The sequence below is a fragment of the Dasypus novemcinctus genome, chromosome 8 (genome assembly GCF_030445035.2).
Source record: "Dasypus novemcinctus isolate mDasNov1 chromosome 8, mDasNov1.1.hap2, whole genome shotgun sequence".
NCBI lineage: Eukaryota > Metazoa > Chordata > Mammalia > Cingulata > Dasypodidae > Dasypus > Dasypus novemcinctus.
In genome coordinates, this window is record NC_080680.1 from 128,535,274 (window position 1) to 128,555,859 (window position 20,586).

Genomic DNA, 20,586 nt, shown 5'->3' on the forward strand with positions numbered 1-20,586 from the left:
TTCTGATAAGAAATCAGCACATAATCTTATTGAGGCTCCTTTGTACGTAATGCATTGCTTCTCTCTTTTTTTTTTAAGATTTATTTTTTATTTATTTCTCTCCCCTTCTGCCCCTCCCCCCCCCCGCCCCACCCCGTCTGCTCTCTCTGTCCATTCGCTGTGTGTTCTTCTGTGTCTGCTTGTATTCTTGTCAGTGGCACCCGGAATCTGTTCTCTTTTTGTTGCATCATCTTGCTGTGTCAGCTCTCCCTGTGTGCGGGGCCACTCCTGGGCAGGCTGCACTTTTTTCGTGCTGGGCGGTTCTCCCTACAGGGCACACTCCTTGCGCGTGGAGCTCCCATCCCCACATGGCATGGCACTCCTTGCGCGTGGGGCTCCCCTACGTGGGGGGCACCCCTGCATGGCACAGCACTCCTTGTGCACATCAGCGCTGCGTGTAGGCCAGCTCCACCCTGGACCCCCATGTGGTAGGCAGACGCCTTATCTGTTGGGCCAAATCCGCTTCCCAATTGCTTTTCTTTCGTGGCTCTCAGAATTCTCTATCTTTGGCATTTAGCAGTCTGATTACAAAATGCTGTGGCATGGCTCTATTTGGGTTTATCCTGTTTGGAGTTCGTTGAGCATCGTGGATGTGTGTAGTCCTGTCTTTTGTTCAATTTGGGAGGTTTCCAGCCATTATTTCTTTGAATATTCTCTCTCCTCCTCCTGGGACTCCCACGACACATGTACTGAGTCCTTTGAGGGTGCCACAGGTTCCTCAGACTCGTTCACTTTCCTTCACTCTTCTTTCTGCTCCCCGACTGGATGATTTCAACGGTCTTATCTCCACGTTCCCTGAATTCTTTGTTCTGTCAGCTCCAATCTGCTGCTGAGCCTGTCTAGGGAATTTTAAATTTCTGTTACTGTGGTCTTCATCTCTGTTCAGTCCCTTTTCATAATTTCCATCTCTCTGTTGATAGTCTGTGTTCATCTCTCATTTTCCTGGTTTCCTTTAGTTCTTTATTCATGTTTTCCTTTAGCTCTTAGAGCAAATTTAGGACCAGATTTTAAAAGTCTTTGTCTGGTATATTCCAGGTCTGGTTCTTTTCATTGATGTTTTCTAAACCTTTAATCTTCTCCTTTGCCTGGGCCCTCACTTCCTGTTTGAGGTGATATCTCAATCTGGTTTTGATTTGCATTTTGCCAATGATTCATGTGCTTTCTGGCCATTTGTATATCTTCCCTGGAAAAATGTCTGTTCAGATCCATTGCTCACTTTTTAACTGGGTTCCCTTTTTGTTGTTGGATTGTTGTTCTTTATGTCTTCTAGATAGTAGGTCTTTATCAAATATATGATTGGCCACTATTTTCTCCCATTCCTTAGATTGGTCTTTTCACTTTCTCGGTAATGTCCTTTATTTTATTTTTTGTAAGATTTATTTTATTTACTTTTATTCCCTTACCCCCGTTGTCTGCTCTCTGTGTCCATTTGCTGTGTGTTCTTCTGTGTCTGCTTGCATTGTCAGACAGTACCGGGAAACTGTGTCTCTTTTTTGTTGTGTCATCTTGCTGCATCAGCTCTCCGTGTGTGCAGTGCCACTCCTGGGTGGGCTGCATGTTTTTCACACAGGGCGGCTCTCCTTGGGGGGCGCACTCCTTGGGTGTGAGGCTCCCCTACACAGGGGCACCTCTGCACAGCACATCCCTCTTTGCACACATCCACCACACGGGTCAGGAGGCCCTGGGTATCGAACCCTGGACCCTCCATATAATAGGCAGACGCTCTATCAGTTGAGCCATGTCTGCTTCCTGATAATGTCCTTTAATGCACAAAAGCTTTTAAGTTTGATAGTCTAATTTTTTTCTTTTCTTCTTGTGCTTTTAGTGTCATGTAAGAAACCACTGCCAAATCCAAAATCATAAATCATAAAGATTTTCCCCCTATGTTTTCTATTAAGAGTTTTATGGTTTTTAACTCTTATATTTAGGCCCTTGATCCATTTTGCTTTTTGTTTATGGTGTTTATGGTGTTTTGGCTTAATCCTGTATCATATCTGAATTTATTATGATGCCTTGAGCCCCACTCCTGACCCGGCCCATCCTCAGACACGTCCCAGCAGGAGCCTCCGTGCCTCTCCCGTAGCACTCTCTCCCCTCTGATTGTTGGGGGTCCCACACAATGACACCCCGCCCCAAGCAGGCCCCCGTGCCTGGCAGCCGGCATCTTTCCTGAGCCTTGCGGCCTGCTCAAGCCACAAAGAGGGACCCAACAAAACCGGCCCTGGGGGCCCAGCTTGCTGGTTCACACCTGCTTCTCTCCCTGCTGGCCCCGCCAGGACATCGCCAGCCGCTTCCTGGCTCAGAGGAACACAGAGGAAAACCTGGAGCTGCAGATGGAGGACTGCGAGGAGCGGCGGAAGCAGCTGGAGAGCCTGACAAAGAAGCTGGAGCTGGAGCAGGCAGTGCTCAAGTTCCACCAGACACCCAGCTCCATCAGGTACTCAGGAGGCCGTCTGGGCAAGGACCTGGCCAGGGACCCCGCGCCTGAGGGCCAGTGCACCTGGATTCAGCATAGTGGCCCCCGCTTTGCCCGCCGTGGGCCCCCGGGTCCATGCCACCCTCGCCGTTGACTCCCTCCATCCCCACTGTCCTCAACAGCTTCAGATCCATTGAGAAGAAAATGAAAGACATGCTGAAAGAGGAGGAAGAGCGACTTGAGCTGGCGTATTCCAACATGACCAAGAGCCAGAAGCTGCTGCTGACTGTCCAGACGGGCATCGACAACCTCTACATACGCCTTCTGGGCATCCCAGGGCCCTCAGCCCAGGTATGCCCAGTGCTGCCAGGGCAGGGCCTCCGGGCAGGGCGGGGGGGAGGCCAGACCATCCTCTCGCCCCACAGAAAGAAGTGGCACCCTCCAGAGCCCTCGATGTCTACGGCAAGCTGGCCTACTGCGAGGGGAAGCTCCTGCACCTGGCCAGCAGGGTGCAGGCGCTGTCCAAGACCGAGGAGGTACCGCCCCGGGGAGGAGGGAGGCGCCCAGGCAGTCGCTCCCTCTAGGGCCCGGCCAGTGCCTGCAGCGCTGAGGGAGCCCTGCCCCCAGGTCAGCGCCAAGGTGCGGGAGGCGCTGGAGTCCTCGACCCTGAAGGAGAGGCACAACACCAGGATCAGCTTCGAGGACCTGGAGGAGGATGTGATCGGTACAGCCCCTGGAGGGTGGCGGTGTCCCTCCAGGACCCCCCAGCAGGGGGGAGGCAGGCGGGCTGTGTCCTGCTAGGACCCCCAGCAGGGGGGAGTCGCCCAGCAGGGGGGAGGCAGGCGGGCTGTGTCCTGCTAGGACCCCCAGCAGGGGGGAGGCACCCAGCAGGGGGGAGGCGCCCAGCAGGGGGGAGGCGGGCAGGCCGTGTCCTGACCCCCCAGCAGTGGGGAGGCAGGTGGGCTATGTCCTGACCCCCCAGCAGGGGGGAGGCAGGTGGGCTATGTCCTGACCCCCCAGCAGGGGGGAGGCAGGTGGGCTGTGTCCTGACCCCCCAGCAGTGGGGAGGCGGGCGGGCCATGTCCTGCTAGGAGCCCCCAGCAGTGGGGAGGTGGGGGTCCACGGAGCCAGCGGCTGCAGAGCTCCGGCCCTGCCTCTAGAAACCTTCCAGTTCGCCGACATGGACGTCAGCTACGTCCCTTCGCGGGCAGAGATCAAGAGGCAGGCGCAGCGGCTGGCAGAAGGGAAGCTCAAGGGGGCCAAGAAGAAGAAGAAGTAGCCCTGTCCGCGCTGCCCGCCTCGCCACCCCTACGCCAGCGCCTTGTTACACAAATAAACATTTTTCCAGAACTGATGCGAGGGGTCACTGGGGGTGAGACAGGCGACCCGGAGAAGAGGGAGGCCCTGGGGTACGCTGGGAAGGTCTGCGCAGGAGGGGGTGCCTGCGGTGAATCCGGCCCGGGCCCAGCTGCGGGGCGAGGAGAGCCAGCTCAGGGCCCGCAGGGGTCTGAGGCCCCGCGGCGGGCGGCCGGCAGGGGGCGCGGCGGAGCCTCCTGGGGAGGCGGGGCCTCTACCGCGGCCCTGCGCACGCGCGCCGCGCGCCCCGTGTCCTTCGCGGCTCTCCGTAGCCGCCGCGTCCTCGCGCCCCGCCGAGCCGGCGCCAAGATGGCGGCGCTGACGGGCGGAGAGCGGCCGCGCTGGAGGCCGCGGGGCCCCAAGCGGAGCCGCCGCGCCTGAGGTCCCGGAGCTGCCGTCCGAGGCAGGCGCTCACGCCGCCCCGGGCCGCTGGGACCCCGGCTCTGGCCTCGGCGGAGCCCCGGCCCACGGGCCTCGCGTCATGGTGCGCGCCCCGCCGCCCCGCCGACGCCGCTGAGCTCGCCGGCCGCCCGGGCTCGGACGTCCCAGCGGGAAGATGTTTTCCGCGCTCAAGAAGCTGGTGGGGTCGGAGCAAGCTGCGGCCCGCGACAAGAACATCCCCGCCGGGCTGCAGTCCATGAACCAGGCGCTGCAGCGGCGCTTCGCCAAGGGGGTGCAGTACAACAGTGAGTGCGGGGCCCGGGCCCGGCCCCACGGCGCCCGCGGCGAGCCTTCAAAACCCGGGGTCGCAGGGGCCGGGCGAGCACGCCGCGGGCGCCCGTCGCCGAGCCGCTGAGGCTGCCCGGCGGCCGGCCTGCTGGCCCATCTGCTGTGCAGACGCCGCTTTGCAGGCGTTGGAAGAGCGCTCGAGGGTCGCTGTTAGGAAAAAGGGGGGGGGAAAGTAGAAAACGTTCGAGGGAGGCGAAGTTGTTGGGCCGTGTCTCGCGAAGCAGCTGGAAGGACCAGGAGGCACGGTGGCTTAGTTCAGGAAAGGTGGAGGGGCTGCCCTGCCCGGGTCGCCCGCCCCCGCCCGAGGGCCGCGCAGGGAGCCCGGGTTCGGGCCCCGCGGCAGTGGGGAATGCAGCCCCCGTGCTTCCGCGGCGGTCTGCAGGGAAATTGCTGGCACGTCCTGTTTGTTTTGAAGGCTGACTGGTCCCTTACCTGTGCCAGGTATTGTTCTGAGTGTGCTGTAGGAATGAACTCGCGTCTTAGGGGCGGGAAGCGGCGCCCTGCCGGAGACGGGGATCCTGGAGGACCGGAGCGAGCCGGCAGGGTGGCCGTCTCTCTCCCGGCACTCTCCCCCGAAGGGTGGGTCGGTCCTGGAGAATGCTTTCGGGCTAGGCAATCTGTTGGTTTAGTTGTGTAAAGCAGTAAAACTCGCCGAAGGAGGTTTCGGTCTCGGCAGAGGCTACCTGCTGGCGTTCTCCGAGGCTCAGGTTACCCTGTTTTAAGAGGGAGGGATTACTACGTACTGCGAAGAATAGCTTTTCGGTCGGTGACACCGCAGTATCGAAGGGGAGATGGGGGTCTCCGTTACTGAGCCGTGAGACAGACAACCTGGAAGACGTGCTCTAAAGCTCCACCGACTGTGGTAGTTTGACCTACGGGGGTGTTTCTTTGTTGACTTCTATTCAATTTGAAGACAGATTATTAGCTATAACACACGTTTTTGTCTTTTTTAAAAGAAGCATTTGTGAGGATATATTTAGAAACGCTCCAGAAGGCAGAGACTTGTTATTGGAGGAGACATCCTTCCCCTCTGGGAAGTTTACAGATGCACAGAGAGGGAGAACATTTCCATCCCTCCGTGATAAATTATGTAAATTGCATAGCTCCTAGATGCTGACGATTCTCTTGACCTCTTTTTGAGTTTTTCCATTTTGCTTGCTCTTTCCTAGCATTATTAAAGGCTTCTATGTTGTTCTCTGTTTTGAAATTGTTTTCCTATCAAGTATTCTCCTGATATTGTTAAGATATTTGGGGCTTTACCTCCATTTGCTTACTTTAAGGGGGAGCCTTCCAGTTCCCACAATAACGTGTTTTAGTGATAATGTAGGATATTAAGAAACTAATTAGAAAGACTTTTGTGCAGGTTTAAAAGAGCTCCTTTTAGCTGTGTAATACTCAGAGTTTTGTCTGCATTTCTTTCACATTTGAAGAAGAGAATATTAAAGTAACGTATTTGTACAAATCTTTAGAATCTACATTTGGATCACATTTTTGATGTAATTTTATTCTTTTTAGTATTACTTTAAACTAAACTTCAGTCTCTTAGAAATTAAACCTAGCAACTGTTCACCTTCTGAGGAACACTCCCTGGTGGGCTGGGGTTAAAAAGAGTGGTGGGGTTCTTACAGGGGAGAGGGCCAGATGGAGTGGGTAGGGATAGGTTATGATCTCCTAGCACTCACTGAAAAGCAGGGGCATTGGAAGAAATTTGGATTTGGACCTAAATTATGTTTTAGAGAGGTGTCACCCCTATAGTTGAATAAAATATAATTTTGAAATTTTATTTCCTTTATTAGAAGGGAAAGTTTCTAGCATTTATTTCCCTAAATATCTTGCTTAGTGTAACAAACTACCAATATGGTAATTATAGATTCAGGATTCTTAGAGGTAAGAGTTGCCATTAACTGCTGATGATTTCCAAAGGTATTAGGTATTTGTCTTTTATAAAACATTATCCTCCTGAGGTGGGTAAGTCATTTTCTTTCAGTTTGCTATAATAACGAGAAGTGAGTTATTTCACAAATGCGCACCCCTAAAATTTAGAATCAAAATCTGAGATAGGCTTAGGAACAGACTCCAACTTTGGAAATCATTTGCACATAAACTGAAGGAGTGTTACCTGAATGGGTCTGGCCCTTTCCATCACAATTGTGTACAGTTTATCATCTGTGTTTGGTGGAGAAGTTCTCAGTGAGAACAGCTTCCAGAATGAAGGAAAATGTTATTTTGGAGCTCAGAGTAGCAGCCACACTGTGTCCAGCCACACTCGAACATCAGGACATTCAGAGTTCTTTCCAGTTAGAGCGCAGTGTTATCATTTAAAAGCAGGAGTTAAACAGTTCTCACCAAGGGACCTTTTGAAAGGTCGATTTCAAGGTAAAACAGCTTTTCCTTTAAGAAATAAGTAATTGTGTTTAGGAAATTATTTGACCTGCCCCAGTGGGCCGATTTGCAAATTCCTGTGCCTTCTCTGGCACTGATATTCCTTATTCTTCTTCATGGGTTTTCCTTTTCTAATGTTCATTCATTCAGCAAATATTTGACAGTTCATGAGTTTTTAAAAATAGCCAGAAATCTCTGTCCTTGTGGAGCTTACATTCTAGTGTTGGGTGGAAAACAGACAACAAGCAGTAAACCTAGTAAATAAGTAAATTTCACAGCTGATATAAAAGGTATTAAGTGATATGTAAAACAGATGGCACCAGTTAAGGGGACTTTCAAGTGCAGGGGTCGGGGTGGGAATGTGATTAAAATAAAGGATCAGAGCAGGCCTCGCTAAGAAGGTGACAGTTAGCAAAGATGAGCAGTGCAGTATCTGGTCAGAGTGTGTCCAGGGCACAGGGAGCAGTGAGGTGTGCCCATGGAAAGGGCTTTGTTGGAGCAGAGTGAGGTCGGGAGAGGAGCACGGAGGCCAGTCCCCAGTGAGGCGTGGGGGTGCTGAGGCTTCTGCTCTTAGTGAGAGGGGATGCTATTGAAGGGCTCCGAGCAGAGGGCAGCATGGCCTGGCTCATGCTGCCTGCAGGGAGCCGGGAGGCCAATGGTCATCACGGGCAGGTCGTCCTCACAAGAGATGACAGCAGTGCAGTGGAAGGACATAGTTAGCATTTAAACCGTCTCCTACAGAAATCATCCCATCGTTTGCATCTGAGATAAATCACGTACTTTGTTGGGTCTGAAAACACAGGAAAATGATTCTATACTCTGCAGGAAGCCGGTAAGAAAATAAATGAATTAATAGTCTATCAAAGGGTAAAAAAGGCACATGGGTACTTTAGTGGAGCCATGTGCTTTCTGCACTGTCTTTACTTAGAAGAAAGAAAAGGCTTAGTGTAGAAATGAGGTAATAACCATGCTTAGTAAATAAAATGACTTGTTTCTTAAGTAAAAGACTTCTCTTGGGAAACGGATGTGATCCAACCAATTGGGCTCCCGTCTACCATATAGGAGGTCCAGGGTTCAATGCCCAGGACTTCCTAGTGAGGGCAAGCTGGCCCACGTGGAGTGCTGGGCCACGCTGGAATGCTGCCCCATGCAGGAGTACCGCCCTGCGTGGAAATACCACCCAGCACAGGAAAGCCACCCTGCCCAGGAGTGCTGGCCGACACTGAGAGCTGGTACAGCAAGATGACACAACAAGAGACTCAAAGGAAGTAATAAGAAGACGTAGCAAAACAGGTTGTTAAGGTGACGCAAGAGAGTAATCGCCTCTCTCCCACTCTAGAAGGTCCCAGGATTGGTTCCTGGAGCCGCCTAGTGAGAAAACAAGCAGACACAGAAGAACACGCAATGAATGGACACAGAGAGCAGGCAACGGGGGGAAATTTGATAAAAGGAGGGAGAAAAATTGATAAAATAAATCTTAAAAAGAAAAAAAAAAGACACTTCTTGGGCAATTCTCAAACGTCTTCCAGGTGATTTGCTCATTCAGCTTATTTGAACAAAATTCTAAGGTTTGGAGATCAATTTGGCTTTTTTAATTAAAGCAGGAGTTCCTAAGAAGGGGTCCATGAGCTTGAACTGAAATTCAAAACCAATTTTTTTGTTGGGATGTGTTGGTGCAGGTGTGATATAATTATTAAGTAATGCACAATATAGTGTAGACTTAATAAGGGGTCCATGGAACAAAAAAGATTAAGAACCCCTGACTTAAAAGTGAAGGCTCATTATTTCTGTTTAACTGATGAACCTAATCATTTTATTTTATTTTTGACATAGAAGAGTTTCTTTTAATTATCTTTTTTTTTCCAGTGTATATCAATGTTACAAGTTACTAGTTTGATGCAAGGTAACTACAATAACAGTAAATCTTCTTTATTCAGTAGTTACACTGCCCCCCCCCTTATTGTTCGCGTCTCAGTCCTGAGGGGTTTGGGACAGTGTCTGACCGCTTCAGGATGGGGAGGGATGCACTTATTACGGGATAGAGGAATGGAATTGTTTTGCTTGCATTTGAAGACACTCCTCACTTTTGGGATGGGCCTGGTCCATCTCCATTGTTTTGTTAGTTGTGCAGGTTAATTAATTTTTAAAAGTACTAAATTTCAGTTTAGGGGAAAGAAAGCTAGATTTTTAGTCCATAATCTGAAAGAGAACCCCAAATATGTTAAAAACTGATAAAAATGTAAAAGAGGAAAACAGCCCTAAGACTAAATGCAGGACTATGAACAAGCAAGTCATATTTGGAAAAGAACCTAGAAGAGTGCCTGGAAATGAGTCACAGTCATTAAAATTACAAAGTCCAGACAGGAGAAGCAGCGCAATAACTCAGCTGAGGAGAGACACGGAAAAGGACCCAGTGTGGCACAGAGACAGCAGGTGTGAAAGAAGGGACGTGGGGATGGAATGAGGACATCGGCACACATCTTGATACATGTTTTAGAAGGAAAAAAGAGTGAAAATCGGAAAGAGGCAGTATTTGAAGATATGAACACTGGATTTTCCAGAATTCATGAAATATGTGAAACTCCAAGTCTAAGTCCAGAGTTTAAAAAAAGGAATTCACAGCTAGACACATCATTGTATTTGCTCAAAATATCAAAATTAAGAAGAAAGATTTTAAAAAGCAACCAGAGCAAAAAAACTACCTTAAAAGAAACGGCTTCCTGCTGACAACAGAAGTTAGAGCAGCAGGAGTGGCCAGAGGGGAATTCTCATTGGCCTAGAAACCTGTCCTAAGTGAGTGTGAAGTGTGTGTTTCCAGTCAAAGATGTACTGTGCAAAGACTTTTGCTGAAATAAATTTTGAAGATATGCTTTAGAAAGATGGAAATTAAGCTTAAAAGATGGATAAGTTTCAAAAAGCAAAAGTGAGCAAAGAAATGAGTAAATATGTGGCAAGGTCTAATAAACATTGGATGTATGTGTTGCTGTGATAACCATGGGCGAGTGAAAAGATAAACTAAAATACCAGAAGTCAGCACATACCTCAGATGGAGCAGGTCAGAGTTAGAGCATCCTAAACTCCTTAGGTTATTTAAGAGATGTAGCAGTTTGATATGGTTCATGAATTCCAAAAATAGATACTGGATTGTGTTTGTAAACTGGTCTGTACCTGGGCATGATTAAATTATGATTAGGGTTTTGTTTGGGCCATGTCAATAGGATAAAACTACACAGCAGAGCAGAGTTAGTTGGAGTTTTGGTGCTGGAGTCTTGAGCTGGAGCCCCAGGAAGTAAGCACACAGAGGAGCTTGGTCATGAGAAAAGAGAGAAGGCCCTGGGAAGAGAAGCTGTTTGCCTGAAATTCAACAGCTGACCTTGTGGAGAATATAGAGGAGCTAAGCCTGAAGAGAAATGAACCCTGGCAAGAGGAAGCCTGAACCCTGGCAGCCATCAGCAGCCATCTTGCTCCAACACTTGGCAAAAGACTTTGGTGAGGGAAGTAACTTAATGATTTATGGCCTGGTAACTGTGGGCTTCTACCCCAAATAAATACCCTTTATAAAAAACCAACCAATATCTGGTATTTTGCATCAGCACTCCTTTGACTAATAAAAGAAGGACAGAGAAATATATTAATTTGACTTTATTAAGAAAAATATGAAAAAAAATAAAGGTAAGAAGAATAGAAATAGATTGAACATCTTCCAGATAAACACTGGGCAAAAGGAAGAATAAACCTTTCTTAATAAAAAGTTGGGGGCACACAAAAAATGGGGGCAGAGGAAACAATAACTAAAAATTATAAAATGAAGTGGCAGAAATCTATATAGCAATAATCATAATAAAGGTGAACAAGCAAAACTCATTAAGTTAAAATCTGAGAGTCGATTTTTTTTTTTTTTTTTTTTTTTTACACTTAGGCTAAGTAGCATATGAGACACATCCAAAACAAAACAGCATAGAAAGATTGAAAGTAAAGCGTTGGAAAGAAGATTTTTTTTTTTAAGTATTTGTTAAGTAGTAGCCATAAGAAAACTATTATAACTGTAGTATAACTGTGTTAATGTCAAGACAAAATACATTTCAAGTAGAAAGAATGGTTAAGAATAAGAAGGGTGACTTTAGAATATTAAAAGAAATAAATCACCTGCATCTAACCCTTTTCAAATCGAGGAACATCCATAGAAAGTGACAGTCTCAACCAGTATCTAAGAATATGTACCATAAAGACCCTATTCAGTGGCCACAGTCAAAATTGGGCATGAATTTCAGAAAAGTAACAAATAACTTCGGGTTTGCTTTTCTTTTTTTTTTTTTTTTTTGAAACTTAAAAACACTTCTAAATAATTTATGGGTCAATGAAGAAATTGTATGGAAATTGGAAAGTATTTATAATTCAGTGATACTGAAAACACAACATACCAAAACCTGTGGGAGTCATACTTGAAGAGAAGTTAGTACTTTTTGATGCATATGTAAGGAAAGAAGAAAGTCTGAAAATAATCAACCTAAGACTACAATTTAAAACCCTAATAAAAGAACAACAGAATAAACCCCAAGAATGTAGAAGGGAGCAAATAATGGGAAGAGCAGAAATCAGTGATTTTAAAAAGAGGCAATTGTGCCCAACAAAACTTACGGGGTGTGTGTAAACAATAAAGTAGACAAACCTGGGAAGAGGAGGACAAAACAAATAAATATGAGTGATAAAGACACAAAACTACAACTACGGGGTTTTTAATACAAAAATGTAATGAATAACTTTATGCCAATAAATAGAAAACTTAGACTGGATAATGTCCTAGAAAAACATGATTTGCTAAAATTGACAAGAAGTAGAAAATCTAAATAGATCTCAGAATACAAAAGGTAGGAAAGCTGCCCAACTTGTGCTTAATGGGATTAGTAAGCCTTGGTCCCAAAGCAGAAGGACCCTGCAGGAAAGGGAAGGAGCAGTCTAGTCTCATCTGTGAGTACAGATGTAAAAACTTAATAAAAGGTTGATAAAGTGAATCGAACCAATTACAATGGGACTTGGTAGGATTACCCCAAGAATGCAAAGATTGTTTAACAGAAAATATATTTATATTATTTTATCAATAGGTTAAAGGAAAAAAAACCTTATCTCAGTAGGTGCATAAACAGATCTACATTCAATATTCATTAATGATTTAAAAAGCAAAAACAAAATTCCTTAGCGAAGTATAAATAGAAGGGAATTTCTTATGTGTCAATAGTGAAACATAAGCATTCTTTTTAAAATATAGAACAAGGAAAGGATTCTTTACTTTCTTTGAGCTTTTCATTACTAGGTCCTAGCCAACATAGTAAGGTAAGGAAAATAAAAGTATATTGCTGGGGGGGGGGGGGGCGGGTGTATAAGCTCCTTTTTAGGGATCAAATTAACCTAAAGTCAGAAATGTGCTTTTTCTCTTATATCAGAATGATTTTATATGTAAGAAACAGAATGATGGGCTAAAAGTCACTTTTTAAATAGTAGCATTCACCGTCTGGTTTCTGGCAGTATGATAATTTAGGTAATCTGATCGGCCCTTCCTCTAAAAATGACTAAAAAATTAAACATTTAGAAAACTAGTGATGCACCACTCAGTTAGTGAATTAAGGTGCTGAGTATCCAGCTGTTCAGTTTACTACCCTCACATGTCTTCTGTACGTTTGAAATTTCTCAAAATGAACAGTTTGGGGTGGTGGGAAGAATAAATGCACGGCTAAGCTGGCCTGAAATTAAGATAACCACGGGACCAAAACCAAAGCACAAATCGGGTCCTGGGCAAAGCCGCCTTTCTCCCTGAAGGTATTTGCAGACCCCTGAGGGGTGAGCTTCAACCTGGATGGCTTTGGTGTTGGTGGGTGGGATGGGAGGGAGAACCCGAGCCCACTTAAGAAGGGGCGTCTAAGAAGCAGTCTGAGAAGCGGACTTGGCCCAGTGGTTAGGGCATCTGTCTGCCACATGGGAGGTCCGCAGTTCAAATCCCAGGCCTCCTTGACCCATGTGGAGCTGGCCCACGCGCAGTGCTGATGCGTGCAAGGAGTGCTGTGCCACACGGGTGTCCCCGCGTAAGGGAGCCCCATGCGCAAGGAGTGCACCCCATAAGGAGAGCTGCCCAGCGCAAAAGAAAATGCAGCGTGCCCAGGAATGGCGCCGTACACACGGAGAGCTGACACAACAAGATGACGCAACAAAAAAAGAAACACAGATTCCCATGCTGCTCACAACAACAGAAGCAGACAAAGAAGAACATGCAGCAAAATAGACACAGAGAACAGACAACTGGGGGGGGGGGATTTTTTTAAAAATTTTAAAAAAGCAGTGCTGTTTCAGCTGGGAGCCCTGGCCATACCTCAACATAAGAGTAAACCAGAAACAAATCCACCGAACAGGAGTCTGTCTTGAACTCAGTGCTGGGTGGAGGGGGGCTATCTCTCCTAGTAGTTTTAAGCAAAAATTGACCTGCAAGTGGGTTTGTCCTCAGAATCATCTATGTTGTCCAAAAAACCTCAAGTGGAGAATTTTTTAAAAGAGTTCCCAGGTTCTAGTGTTCCAGGCAGTTGGCATTAGCAAACACAAATACACTCTATTGAAGGCGACTTTGGCCCGTGCCTCAGAGTTCTCACAGATAAAGTTCCAACACAGGTGAGCTCCCAGTAAAAAGTCTGAACGTACACAGGAAGCAAACTGCACAAGGGAGCCAGCAGCTACAACAAATATTGGACTCGGACTCTTTATAGAATCTGATCTTTAAAGACTTCAGATTTTGTGGAACTGTCATTCATGGAGCATAAAACCACAATGTTTAATATTGAAGAAATGAAAGAAGCTTGACAATATAAGCAGGCATCTAGAGGCTATAAGAATAGACCAAATAGGTTTGAAAAAGAACCTGCCACTCAAAAGTTAAGAAAAAAGTGAAAAGAAACTGCAATGATGAAATAAGAATATGGTACTATAGAAAATAATATTCCAAGAATTTAAAGAGTTCTTAGAAATTAAGAAAATGAAATAAGAATTTAAAAAAAAAAACATAAAATTGAGGGAAAATCTCAAGTAGCAGGTGGAAAGATGAGAAAAAAATTAGAGGATGGTCCAATATCCAAATAATAGATGCTCTAGAAAGAAAGAAAACAGAAAAATGTCCATGAGAATTCAAGAAAGAAAGAAAGAAAAAAAAGTCCAGAATGAAAGGATCCACCTTTCTAGTGAAAGAGCTCCCTAGGGAACCCAGCAGGTGGATAGTAACGGCATACACCAAGGGGCCGTGGTGGCATGTGTCCAGAGCATCAGATTGCTTCTCAGCAGTGGTGCTGCAGATGAAAAGGGAGTGCCTGCAAAATCTAAGGGAAAATTGTTTCCAACCTGAAAGCCAGGTCAGCCAAACTCCATCAGGTCTGAGAGTAATATAAACATTTTTAGATTGCAAGGTCTCAGAATGTTTGCTTCAGGTGTCCCCTTCATATAAGATAATGACGGGTTTGCTTGGCAAGATGCTGGGGAAAAATTAAGGAGTAGGTGGGTTGGATCCAGCCTCAGGGAAGTGTGAAGGGGCTCTCGGACTGATGTTGACAGGGACCCCAGCCCGGGGCCAGGCAGGGAGGCTGCCAGCCACATCAGCAAGGGAGAAGGCTCCAGAAGAGGCCTCTTCAGAAAGATGAGTAAGTAGGAAAACTGGTGCTTCTTAACATTAGCAGGGATTGATTTAGACAATTGTCATAGAGTTGGGGTTGGATTCATGGTAAAGAAAGACACGTATTACCTACAGGGAAATTTAAAAATTGTGTAGGAAAGGAAGAATATTCATAGATTATAACATAGCTCAATACTGAGTAGCACTACAAAGTCCTAAAAATGTATGCATTGATTATTGATCTCACCTTAATTACAATATGAATACACTGGTGGGGCAGGGTAGGGAAGAATGAGTGTGTGCAGACAGGCCCAAAGATGACAGAGCTCGATGCTCTCTCATCCTTGGGAGGAGGGCAGCAGTAAACAATGCCTAAAACTGGAAAAATTGAGAAGAAGCAATGTAAGAATTTTATTTAGAGATATGAGAACAAATGCCAAAGTAATTAATGAAAGAAGTGACAGTGGGGTAGGAGGGTACAATGAAGGGGCACAGAGGATTTGTTTTATTTGACAAACCTTACAGATCTGTTTGAATAAGTTATAGCTAGAACTTTAGACAACCACGAAAACTTTTAAAAACTGTCAATCTAGAATTAGGGCTTTTGAGAATGGAAATTTTTCAGATAGGAAAAAAAGTTTGTATTTCGCAGATCCTTACAAAAGGAAGTACTTCAGGAGAGTGGAAGGTGAAATGTCTTCACTTTCACACCACTTCAGGGAAGGTGTGAAATGCAAGCAAGAATAGTGAGAAAATATACTGGTCACTATTTGTTTAAACAGGTGCAGTCAATACAAAATTAGGATAACATCTAATCTGTGTGAATAAAAAATAAAAGCAAAATAGAACTGATAGAATTTAAAGGGTTTCTATTATTTGGAAAGAAGACATTAAGCATTCCTGTCCTAGACCACTAAAAGAACATAAGCATTAATAATAGGGGGAAAAACAGACCAGAGAAAAATCATTTCAAAAGAAGATACGGCAGGGGATGGGTAGGCAAGAAATATGAGACAAACACAAGTAAGATAGTGAAACGCATTCTCATAAATTGACAATACAATAAACGTAAGTGGACTAAGTGCTTTATCAAAGACTGAGCTTGTCAGACTATTTACAAAAGACCCACTTATAACAAAGGACTGGAAAAAAGGTTGAAAATAAACTGTTTAACAAATGTATACTGGGAAAACACTAACTAAAATAAAATAAATTTAACTTCTCACTAGGAAGGTAATTCTAAACGTATTGCACTTAATACATTTTGATATATGCATAGGAAAAATAACACATCTTTAAAGAAACTAAAAGTGGTACCATTGTAAAAATTTCAACCCATCTCTTGCAGTAGCTGATGATTAAGTATCTGAGAGGGAAGCGAATTTGGCTCAATTGATAGAGCATCCGTCTACCATATGGGAGGTCCACGGTTCAAACCCAGGGCTTCCTGACCCACGTGGTGAGCTGGCCCACACGCAATTCTGATGTTCACAAGGAGTGCTGTGTCACGCAGGGGCATCCTCCGCATAGGGGAGCTTTATGCACAAGGAGTGCGCCCCATAAGGAGAGCCACCCCACGCAAAAAAGCTTAGCCTGCGCAGAAGTGGTGCCGCACACACAGAGAGCTGACTCAGCAAGATGACACAACAAAAAGAGACACACATTCCTGGTGCTGCTGATAAGAATGCAAGTGGACACAGAAGGACACATAGTGAATGGACCCAAAGAGCAGATGGGGGGGGAGAGAAATAAATAAAAAATAGATCTTTAAAAAAAAAAAGTAGCTGAGAAATCATCCTGGAAAAAGAAGATTTGACTAACACAATTTAAGAACTTGATTTATATAGAGAAAAGTTTGTATCATTCAAAAATAGTCTTCAACCTCATATGAAAAATTAACAAAACTGACATAAAGCATGTTTCAATTAACTCCAAAGAACTGGTATCCTACTTTCTCTACATCAGCAAAAAATAGACGATCAAAATTTTTAAATCTTTCATTTGGTTATTAAAGTAAAACACACCTTTAAACAAATGAGAAATAAAGGAAGTGGGAAAGTATTTAGAATTGGAAAACCGAAGTACATGTGTGAAAACTTGTAGGATATTGCCAAAGCAATGCTGGAAGAAAATTTATAGCTATCGAATGCTTACATTAATAAAGAAGCAAAGATGGGAAATAATAGAGACGATATAAGAAATTTTTTAAAAGAGCAGTAAAGTAAATCCAAAGAAAATAGAAAGTTATTCTAAAGACAAAAATAGTTACTTGTAAAGTAGAATACAAATATACAATAAATAGGATTAATGAAGCCAAGAGATGACTTTGAAAAGACTAGTAAAGTTGACATATCTGGCAAAAGAGGTCATGCAGAGATAAGTGCAAATAAACTTTTTAAAAGATTTTAAATGGACATAATTATAGTTGCGACAAAAATCAAAAAGGTAAGACAACTTCATGCCAGTAAGCTTAGAAAAATTAGATGTAATGGATACATTCTAAGAAAAATAAAACTAGCCAAAGCTGACACAAGAAAACCTAAAGTCCTATAGCCATTAAATACATTGAATCAGTAAGTAAAAATCTTCTCACAAAGGAAACACCAGGTGGTTTCTTTGGCAGGTTTTACCGAACATTTAAAGAATCAAAAAATTATATCTTAACAAATCCTTAAGGAAAACAGAAGAACAGGTATTACCTGGATACTAAAGCAAGCAGGGGGAAGCGGCTGTGGTTGAACTGATAGAGCGTCTACCTACCATACAGAAGGTACAGGGTTCAAACCCAGGGCCTCCTAACCTGTGTGGTGAGCGGGCCCACACACAGTGCTGCTGTGTGCAAGGAGTGCTGTGCCACGCAGGGGTGTCCCCCACATAGAGGGCCGCCCTGCGTGAAAACAGTGCAGTCCGTGCAGGAGTGAGGCTGCACACATGGAGAGCTGACGCAGCAAGATGATGCAACAAAAAGGGACACAGATTCCTGGTGCCTCCAAGAATGCAAGCGAACACAACACACAGCAAATGGAAACGAGACCAGACAATGGCAGGGGGCGGGGTGGGAGGGGAATAGGGAGAGATAAATAAAATAAATCTTTTTTAAAAAATAAAGCAAGCAGGAATGGGGGTAAACTGGAAGGGAAAATCACCGGCCATTCTCACCTGTAAAGTCAGAGGCAAAATAATAAAATCTGAGCACCTTGAGTCCAGTAGCATTACCAGATTGCTTTCTCCCAAGCATACAAGGTTAGTTTAACATCAGAAAATCTGTTAATATAATTTACTTCAAAAGGTTGGGAAGGGGGTTACAGGGTTACTTCATATCCTTTTGTGATTACGACAGAACACTTCTAGCTGATCGAGTAGACAGGACTTCCTTGATGTGACAAAAGTCTGAAAGACACCTCCAAAATCCCTACAGCAAACTTTAACTTACCGGTGAAAGAGCTGTGAGGCTCTCCTCAGGGTCGGGAACAAGAGGAGAGTACTTGCTTTCATTTATAGTCTCATATTGTCTTGGTACCTTGAGACAAGAAAAATGAAAGTGGGAGGATTAGAAAGGAAGAAACTGTCGTGGACAGTCTGTCACAGCTGACGGTTCTCACACCCGCAGCTCCAGGTCACTCTGCGACTCACTGGCTCACAGCCGCGTGCCGCGTAGTCCTGCTCCTAGGCGCACGTTTAAACCTGCACAAGGCAGGTCCTGGCAGGAAGTGAAAACCTGGAAGCAACCCCACGGTGCATCAGCAGCAGGACAGACGAGTAGACTGGTCGCTTCCTGCGGCAGAGGCCAGAACAGCAGTGGGAGCGAGGGCAGCTGCGGCAGCACCTCCGCGGACTGCCACCACGAGCGTGGGGGCCACACAGGGGCAGTGCCCGTCCACTCGCAGCCCGCGAGCCCGCCACGCAGCCACCACACACGGCCACGCGACGGAGAGAAACGACTCCACCTCCGTGCTCTCGCTGATGCTCTTTCTTAAATTGAAAGAGTTTGTTTTTTCATCTCCTGCGGTAAAGAAATGTTTATGTGTACCATCAAGTAAAACGGGTTTTTTTGTTGAAAAGTAGCATCAGCTAGGTCCTGTGCTGCGGTTATGAAGGCACTTCTGTCCCCCTGGATGCGTGCATGGAAAGCCACCTGGAAGCTGGGCATCTGGTGGTGGTAACGATGACTCGTTTGGGCCCTTGTGTTTGGGAAGTTTTTTAATACTTATCTTTGTACTTCTCTGCCTTGTTTAAATTCTTTACAAAGAGCACATGTCATTTTTCACAAAGCGAAGTGATTTTTCTTTAAAGACACAACGCTCAGAAGCAGATTCATCCAGATATCACAGTGTGCCATTACTTACCCTCTCTCTTTCGCTTGTTTTTTATGAGAGAAGCTGTGGACTTAGAGAGCTCTCATGCATAAATACAGTGTTCCCGTAAAGCACCGTTATCAGCACCATTGGTGTGGGACGTTTGTTACCACTGATGAAAGCGCTTTTTTATCATTGTGCCTTACAGTAGTGTTTCTACTCTTCATATTGTTGAGGCCCCTCCCCACCACCATCTCCCCCCCAAAATTTTAAAAGCCTAGGCAACTACACAGGGCAAAGGAAAGTATAACCTAAAATTTACTTTAAAACCACAGAAAATGAAAAGAACCCTATGGGAGAAGCAAGAAGCCCGTGACTGGCCTCAAGTGTACTCCTTGGGGGGCAGGGCGGCAGCGGGGGCCCCACCGCACGGCAGCTGGGGGGCCGTGGTTCAAGACCGAGGTCTGTGAGACTCGGGCCAGAGGTGCTAGTGTGCTCGGCCTCCGCGCCTTGAGCCAGGCATGGTGGACAGGTGCTCCGCGCGCTCGGCCCCGGGAGCTCCACGGCTGAGACCCACACCGGGACCGGCAGCCGGTGGAGCCGAGGGCTGTCCCCCGAAAGAGGGCGAGACGGAGGCCCTGTCTGCTGCGCCCTCTTGGCTTCCTGTGTGCCAGCCCCGGTCTGCGTCGCCCCCAGGGCCCTCCTTGCAGTGGTGCTGACAGGAGCAGGAACCCATCGCCTCCTGAACCTGTGGAAGTTGCAGTCGCACGGCTGCTCTCTCGAGCCCATGGCGGGGGGAGGCAGAGAAGGAGAGCTGGGGCAGGGCTCGCACACTGGAGCTTGGGAACACCACTCCTTCCCCGTGGCTGCACCTGGGGCTCTGGGGAAGCGTGGACTGGAGGGAGCAGGGGTTCACGAGTTGGGTGCCCCGCACACTGGCGGGGCCACGCTGCTTCAGGACTTGGGGACAGGACAGGCTTTGGAGAAGAGCCTCCCAACCTCTGCACCTGCGAGCATCCCAAGCCTGATGTGACCCCAACGCTAACTCCTCCTGTGGGTCCCTGTCAGGAGGTGGCCCCACTCCCAGGCAGTCTCTGCAGCTGAACCCCCAAGAGTCGCGGAGCTCCCTCCTCGCCCTCAGCGGGTCCCTCCTGCCCTCTCCACCCGGCTCTGTCCTCCCTGGAAGCCTGCTCCGGGGCCTCCCACTGGCCTCCTCCGAGGCCTGCTGAAAACACGAGTTGGCCCGCAGCTCCTCTCATTAGAGCAGAAGGGGTCCAGGCTCCTGCCGGGGCTGCTGGGACTGGCCCCGCGGGCCCCCCGTAGTGCTGGGCCCATCTCTGTCCTCCCCGTGTCTGGTGGCTCCAGGGCCCCGCCCACCGCCCTGAAGCCCACACACGCGCTGCCTGTTCTTGCCTGCCCTACCCTGCGTGAGGGGGATTCTTGAGGACATGAGCCTCAGACCTGCTCCCAGCCGCAGCGCCATCCCCAGCTCCGTGAGCACTGGAGCGATGAGGGGAGTGCAGCACAGGCTCCCTCTGGGCCCTGTGTGTGATCGAGAAAGGCCTTCTGCAAAATCAGGTGCTCAGAATAGCGGGCGCATGGAGGAAGTGGGCTAAGAGCACGCACTTAGCACCCAGGGGCCTGGAAGGAGCGACCCGGCCAGACCCCTCAGCGCTTGTCAGGCAGGCAGGGTTCAGGGCCGCCTCCTGGGCCGCGGGTGCTCAGCC

General features: G+C 46.9%; 3 protein-coding genes across 3 annotated transcripts in view; 2 read left to right on the forward strand and 1 right to left on the reverse strand.

The window, feature by feature from the left end:
• CCDC183 (coiled-coil domain containing 183) overlaps positions 1–3,805 on the forward strand; it is a 13,173-nt gene extending 9,368 nt beyond the window's left edge. Inside the window, exons 10-14 of the mRNA XM_004465213.5 lie at positions 2,316–2,476; positions 2,638–2,806; positions 2,881–2,991; positions 3,083–3,179; positions 3,616–3,805. Of these exons, the coding sequence (XP_004465270.2) occupies positions 2,316–2,476; positions 2,638–2,806; positions 2,881–2,991; positions 3,083–3,179; positions 3,616–3,734 (657 nt within the window). The 3' untranslated portion in view covers positions 3,735–3,805. The remainder of the gene's footprint in view (positions 1–2,315; positions 2,477–2,637; positions 2,807–2,880; positions 2,992–3,082; positions 3,180–3,615) is intronic.
• The window catches only part of LCN15 (lipocalin 15), a 27,292-nt gene extending 22,016 nt beyond the window's left edge, over positions 1–5,276 (reverse strand). Inside the window, exon 1 of the mRNA XM_071217120.1 lies at positions 4,973–5,276. The gene's annotated coding sequence lies outside the window, so the exon portion shown is untranslated. The remainder of the gene's footprint in view (positions 1–4,972) is intronic.
• The window catches only part of RABL6 (RAB, member RAS oncogene family like 6), a 32,418-nt gene continuing 15,954 nt past the window's right edge, over positions 4,123–20,586 (forward strand). Inside the window, exon 1 of the mRNA XM_004465212.4 lies at positions 4,123–4,497. Within this exon, the coding sequence (XP_004465269.2) occupies positions 4,368–4,497 (130 nt within the window). The 5' untranslated portion in view covers positions 4,123–4,367. The remainder of the gene's footprint in view (positions 4,498–20,586) is intronic.